The sequence below is a fragment of the Haplochromis burtoni genome, unplaced genomic scaffold (genome assembly GCF_018398535.1).
Source record: "Haplochromis burtoni strain Fernald_Lab_line unplaced genomic scaffold, NCSU_Asbu1 Contig_57, whole genome shotgun sequence".
In the NCBI taxonomy this organism is placed as follows: domain Eukaryota; kingdom Metazoa; phylum Chordata; class Actinopteri; order Cichliformes; family Cichlidae; genus Haplochromis; species Haplochromis burtoni.
The window spans coordinates 950464-957652 of NW_024582418.1; the positions used below are offsets into that span (position 1 = coordinate 950464).

A 7189-nucleotide genomic window follows, 5' to 3' on the forward strand; every position below is an offset into this window, starting at 1 on the left:
ACACACACACACACACACACACACACACACACACACACACACACACACACACACACACCAACAACAGAACGAGAGATGAAAGGAAAGAGGTAAAAAAACTAGAGAGTAGGTGCTCTGAGGTCAGTGTACCTCCAGTCCTTCTGCAGGGCTGAGCGGGGAGGTAGAGGAGGAGGCGGTGGGTGACGATGAGGAGGAGGTGGAAGACGGGGATGAAGGAGAAGTGACTCCTCTTGGGCTGACCTCCACCAGCTTCTTCAGCTTCAGATCCACATGCTTGCTGTTTGTACCTGAAGAGAAAGAAAGGGACAAACTGATAAGCAATAAGAGGGTTATTTCTACAATTTATATCAATGTCACACTTACACAAAAACCAAAAAAGCGACTTAGTCAGCGCTAACATCCACACACTAAGGCAAACCCACAGATAAGGAATATATACACAACAAACATATGTGAGAATACAACATATACAGTATACACAAACACGTGGAAAGAGTAGGAAGTCTTACATCCTGTTTGCATTATCGCCCAGGTTCTGAGTGTACATGTAGTCTAATCCTACCCCTTACGCTCACAGATAAATGAAGGTGATTTTGATCTTCAAAAATAAAAAATATGGAGCTGAAGAACCAGTTTAACATGTGCTTAATATGTTAAAATGCATTTGCACTAATTTTCTCCAAGAATATTTCTCAATCTAATAATCTCGTTCCCATTCTGTCTCTCAATCTGACTTCTTTCCTACTTTTACCTCCACCCATTCTTAATTTGTTTTTTAACCTTTTCCTTCCCTCCCTCTCTGTCTCTGCTTGCCAGTAGCTGCAAACAGCTTTATTTTCCAGGGACTGGTAACCACAGCTCCCCTGCCAGGCCAGAGCACTGCACTGAAGAAGATGAAAGAACAGGAGGGCGACCGTTTCATGTGTCACCTCCCCCCGTGACACACACACACACACACACACACACACACACACACACACACACACACACACACACACACACACAAGTGTGAGGATGCATGTATACAGATGCCAAGCACAGGCACATGCATTTGAATACAAACGTACAAATACACCATATATACACAATGGAGCAGGTAGGCTGAATAACCTTGACTTCCCATTTTCAGTGGAAATATTAACACAATAAACAGTGGTATCAGCCACTTAGTGTTACAATCACCACAATCAATTGCTTTCAAGACTACATAAAAATTACTACCAGCAAAAAAAAACAAAAAAACAAAAAACCTTACACACAACTGTGAAACAAAAATAGTGCAGAGATACTGAACTTCAAAGCTTGAGGACGCATTTGTCTGTTTTTTATTAATGTCTGTTTCTTCTGGTCCCCTCACTGTACTCTCACCTATCTCACATCGACAGGAAATTAAAGAGGCAAATAAAGTAAATGAAATACAAACAAAGTAATTAGTTTACCTCTGAAGATTTGAGCAAATGCTTTACTGAAGATATTTTTTGTTTTGTTTATGTCTAGGGAGCAGTTTTCAGAGTTTTTAATTACTTTTTTTTTAAATTATAAAAGAAAACATAAAAACACCCCAACAGTTTTACACCGACAGTATGGCAGCTTCAAGTTAGAGTGCGTGAAGAGTAGTTTGTGGAAATGAACTGAAAAGATGAAAAGCTTGGGCTCAGGCAAGTGACTAAACGAAAAAACAAGTGAATGAGCAGCCTGGTAATAATTAAATACCTGCATAGCTCAACCAGCGCATTGGTTATAAATGTTACAACTAGTGCATAAACCAGTGGTTAGGTTTATGCACTAAAGTCTTCTGGGTTAGGTTTGGGCAGTAAATTCTTCTCAGCTATGTTTGGGACCTAAAATCATGTTGGAGAGCTACAGGCACAAAATCTAATGGATAAAATTACAAAAAGATGGATAACAACTTCTCACTATCTGGTAAATCAAAAATGAAGTATCTTTGGAAATGCATTATCTGTTAGATATTAGGTTAAAATGGTAATTAATTGAAGACAGTGTAATTCAATGTAACTTGAGTGAACGATTGGCAAAGAGGATTTAGGTACTAAAAGGGATGTTAAAGAATGTCCAGGCAGGTCATGAATTAGTTAGAAAAATAAAAGAAGACAGCGAGTCATGCAAAACTGCACAGCGTCAGCCAGTTAGTTTACCCAAAAAGGTTAGCTCAGAGCTGGGGTTAGTAAGCTCCAGGGGGCCCTGGGTGCTGGAAGTAGTTGGAAGAGCCTCCAGTGGCAGCAGGTTAGTAGGCAGTGCAGATGCAGATGTGGCAGCGGAATCAACAGCATGATCATCACCACCAAAGTGGAACTGCTCCTCCTCAGCCCTCACATCTCCCTCATCCTCACCCCTTACACCAGTAACACCAACATCCTCATGATGACTTCTGACTCCGTCCAAAACATCTGTAGGTATGGAGTTGGACAGTAGAAAGGAGGCAAAAAATGAAGTAAGGAGCAGAATGAGCGGGAAGGAAGAAAAAGGAGATGGTGATGATGTAAAGAAAAAAGGGCAACGATGAAGTTTAGAAAATAGAAAGTTGTTAAGAGAACACAATATAGAATAAAGGAGGAGTACAGAGAGAGACATTTGGTTAGTTTGTGATAATATTAGTCTGTGATAAGAATAAGTGTTAGGATCCTGTTGTTAACCATCTCCATCCACATTGTGCTCTCAAAACAACAGTAAATATATTATGATAGCTTTTGTTTGCAGAAAACTGATGGAAAGTTTTAGGGCTCTGTGCACATTTTCTTTCTATCTACACAGATACACTAGTTAATACGTTTATTTATTGGCATGAAAATGCAGCAAACTCCAAAAGAGAGACAAGAAAGGTCTCCGAGTACATCGATCTGTGTGGGTTTAGTGCCTGCTCGCAAAAATATCTGACACACAAAGTGAAAATGAGACCCCAATTTAATTTCCACCAATTCAAGGATCTGTTACCCGCCTTTCTTTTTCCAGATAAAAGACGAAGGGGGAACAAAAACCACAAAAACATGAGTGTATATTCTATTAAATTTGCACAGGGGCTCAATAGAAACAACAGTGTCTCCACATTAGGAACAAAACAAGAAAAGCACGTTAGAAGAAACTCAAATGGAACTGCATGGATAACCCACCATGGATTAAAACAATATAATCAGTACACAGTGTTGCAAGCTCCCTCCTCCGTTATTTACTACTTGGTGGGGGAGAGACCAAGAACAAAGAAAGAAGAGGAGGGAGTCAACATAACAGCATTTTGTGTGTGTGTGTGTTTTTTTTTTCCTTTTTCTAATTTGCTAGCTGCGATGTGGAGCGTGCTAGCAAGCGCCCTTCCTGCGTGGCTGGCTGAGGCCTAATTAATGGGAGGCCATGGTGATGGAGTTTGGAAAGTTTCTTTGCGGGCAGCCCGAGCTGCACTTAAAGGACTGTCAATGGCGCTGAAGGAGGAGAGGGAGAGAGAAGGAAGAGAGAGAGGGGCTAGGATTAGCCGTTCTGCTCGGCAGGCCTTGTGTATCACAGCCCACAGCATTTCTCTCTTCTCCTCGCCGCCACCGCCTCCTCCTCCTGTTCCCTTGTTCCGTTCTTTCCTCCAACTCCATTTTTAATGAGATCAACAATTAGTCCAATTCAGAAAAGCTGAAAGAGCAAATAAATCAAGTGCTACCCGCCCTCTGCCTCACTGTCCATCTCCTCTTCTTCTGCCGACATGTCGCTGAATGTTTACTCCTCGTTAAGGGATTATTTGTTTTTGATTTCTTCTTTTCTGAGCATAAAAGAAGTGCATCGCCATTTTCAGTCTTTTAGGTATTTTCTCTGACCTATCTTTTTGTTGTCTAATCATCTCAAGAACATCAGTGCTTAGCCGATAAACCACTGCCTGGTAACCATTTTGATAAACCTTTTAATTCATCAGAAAAGCCCAATATTCTCTACTTTTCTTTTGCTTTTAATCAGTCAAACACTTTGTCTTTCTTTGTCCTCTTCACAACTACACAAGTTAGTTTAACTGCCTTTTCCACTTCTCACTCTTTGTCCTCAGCTGTCTCCTCTTTCCCTTTTCTGATCCACCTGAAGAGAATAACCAGAAAGAGGGGTGTAATGTTGAGGAATCATAAACAAATGACTCTGGAGGCCTGATAATGGTCATTACGATAATAACCCCAATTTCAAGGAAATGGAAAGCAGTGGGAAATGCACACGGGCAGCATTTGCTACCTCTGCAAGCTGTTATTAGAAGTGTCTGGTGTTTTGAGCATAATTTGGCCACACAATGCGTTGTGTTGATTAACAATTACTGGGTGAACGAGACGAGGGAGGACTTGCAGGGCAAACTGCTTGTTTGAATATAAGGGTGGTGCTTTTTAGACCCGCGGCTGTTGTCAAATGACATTTTGTTTTTCTCTGAGGATTAAGTAGAACCCCTTTAGAGAGCATAATGGAAATGTGTGTGTCTTAGCATGTGTGGATGAAGAAAGTGAGTGCATGTCGAAAGCATGCTACTGTGACATTTCTTTTGTATTACAGCCCATGAGCATTAGTGAATGTTAGTTAATTACAAATGCTTTTAACAAAACTCTGAAAGTGTGCTAATGTGGATAAATAAAGTGCGAATGGAAATGATGTCTCTATCAAGACTTCATGTTTGTTGCTGCTGTGTGAGCTGACCTCCAGCAGTGCCCGCCTTGCCACCTTTACCACTGCTTGATGGATCCAGCAGGCTCATGTCGGACATCTTGACTCCGGATCGAGCCTCGGCTATCAGCTGCCTGGCTCGTTCTCTCAGCTGTCTTCGCCGCTCAGCATCCCGCTCCTGCACACATGAGTAAAAAAACTCTCAGGGACTTTTGGACAGATACATATTCAAAAAGAAAAAAAAAATCACGCATTTATTTCCACATCATTGCATCATTTTAAGAAGGTATTGATGTTATAACTGTTATTTAGATATATATGACTGCTTTGCTTGCCATATGCACACTGTATATATAGTAACTACTTCTCCATCCTTTATTTAATTGGTAACTTACTCCAAAATCTTTGCACTCTGTACCTGAACATGCTATACATGTTGTTACTGTATGTTGATATGGTGATGTCAGTATTGTCTGTCGTCTACTCTGTTACATACACTGAGAGTAAAGAAATAACTGTAGCCCAATTCCTTTTATGTGTATACAAACGTGGCTAATAAAAATGATTCTGATATTATTGTATCGCTCTTTGGCCTAGAGACAAGTCAGCAATCATCTGGCAAACACCAGTCAGAGGGAAAAATAAGTATGCCCCAACTGGTTGCAAATGGTGGCGGGAAGTCCCCATTCACACAGGCGACCAGTAGACTAGAGACCAGTCAGTGACCCCCGGTAACCAATGGTTGCTAGAGAAAAGTATATATTCTGCAGTCCGCTAGCAACCAAATCAATCGCAAGGATGTTTTAGGTTTAGCTTTGCAGCCATTTTCACCCTGTGACAATGAAACTGAGAATATATATTTTTCCCTAGCAACCAGAGGTTGCCAGAAGGTCACCGAATGGTCTATACTTATGTGCGACTGCTCAGCCTCAATGACCCTAACTAGCTAGTATTACCCAGCAATGATGGCGTAACCTTATAAATGCGCAATCATTAGTGTAATAAACTGCCTATGCTTAAGAAATCACTGCGTTCAGTGATGTTTTCCTACTTGTAAATTTCCTACTTGTTGTTCTTACTCCTTGCTGACTAAAGCACTCATGATGGTACTTGAGCGCATCTGAAAAATCATCATGCATGAAACTATGATCTGTACACACCTGGTACTTCACCAAGCCCTAAAACGTAAACAAAACAAGTCTTAAAAATAATAAAAAAGTTTTGTTATGAAAAGCATGTACACCTTTCACTGCGTTATGGAGCTAGGAGCACAGAGATAGGCACACGCACCATCTTGGCTCTAGACAGATACAGTATTGAGCTGTCACCATCACAGCAATGGCAGAAATGCCATTTTCAGGTCGATCCAATCTGATCCCCCTGATAACAAACACACACACACACACACACACACACACACACACACACACACACACACACACACACACACACAAAAACCTTGATGATGTCAATTGGCAAGCACTTAACAGATGATGACCCCACCAAGCAGCACCCTCACTGGGCAGGCCATCACTACATACAGTAACCAGGCAGTAGTAAACAAACATCCTGGACAGGTAATTTAAAATGACAGGAATGTCAGCGGGTGATTTCCAGAAAAATAGGGGACCAAAAGTAGATCAAAATACCAGAAAAACACAAGAGTGAATGCAACTGAACGGCACTGAAAACAGATGGGAAAAGTTATAAGAGAATATACTGACTGAATTTAATAAACATGAAAATGCCTGCATGACTTAAGCCACTGCAGCAGAAGTTAACATAAACTCATCTTTCCAACGACTCAATCTTTAAGCACAAACACACACAAAGTCCTAAATTTGCCCCCCCCCCCCCTTGCCCAAACACAGCCACATACGACCCAGGGGAGAATGAAGCTGCATTTTTCTGTCACTGCTCTCCCTCCCTGTGGTTTCCTGTTAATCAGCCTTCTCCATATTGAGGCAGGGGTTTTAGGGCTGGCCTATTGAAGCCGCCCATTTATCCATTAACAAAACAAGCAGCGCCCGCTAATGAGCTACATCTCTCCATTTCCATGTCAATTGTTTGTTTGTAGCCATTGTTTGGCGGGGACAATGGGGTTGTATTGTAAATGACAGCAACCCTAATGCACTCTGTGTATGTGTATGAGAGAGAGCCCAGGGGGATGCCCACAGGGAGACGGGAACACACCTTAGAGAGAGAGTGATTAAAAAAAAAAAAAGAGGCAGTGGCAGAAGAAAAGAAGACAGAGAGAGATAAAGAGCAAGCAGAAAAATAAATGATGATACTACTTAAAGAAAAATACTTCTCTCCCAGGTCTCAGTATCTAACAAAGCAAGGAATTCATAAATATATTTTGTTAGCACTTAAAAAAAGGAACAAGAAACTAAACAAACAGGAAAAGGATCAAATATATCCTGTTTATGAACTGTTTAAACATTAGGTGTCTAGACTATATTACCCATTATAAAACACATTTAGTAGTTACATGTATCAGTTTTTCCTAAGTAGAGGAAAAAAGGAAAAGCATTTCATAGGAAAATCCCTACCTTTTTTTTTT

At 40.9% G+C, this 7189-nt stretch overlaps 1 protein-coding gene across 7 annotated transcripts in view; it reads right to left on the minus strand.

Annotated features, from left to right (window-relative positions):
• The window catches only part of ehbp1 (EH domain binding protein 1), a 159311-nt gene that overhangs the window by 44989 nt on the left and 107133 nt on the right, over positions 1-7189 (minus strand). For 5 of the 7 annotated variants that reach the window (XM_042220905.1, XM_042220903.1, XM_042220902.1 and 2 more), the window contains 3 exons: positions 4660-4804; positions 2157-2408; positions 130-287 (listed from right to left, as the gene is read on the minus strand). In XM_042220905.1, the coding sequence (XP_042076839.1) occupies positions 130-287; positions 2157-2408; positions 4660-4804 (555 nt within the window). The remainder of the gene's footprint in view (positions 1-129; positions 288-2156; positions 2409-4659; positions 4805-7189) is intronic. The other 2 variants (XM_014333615.2, XM_005922439.3) reach the window with 2 other exon arrangements.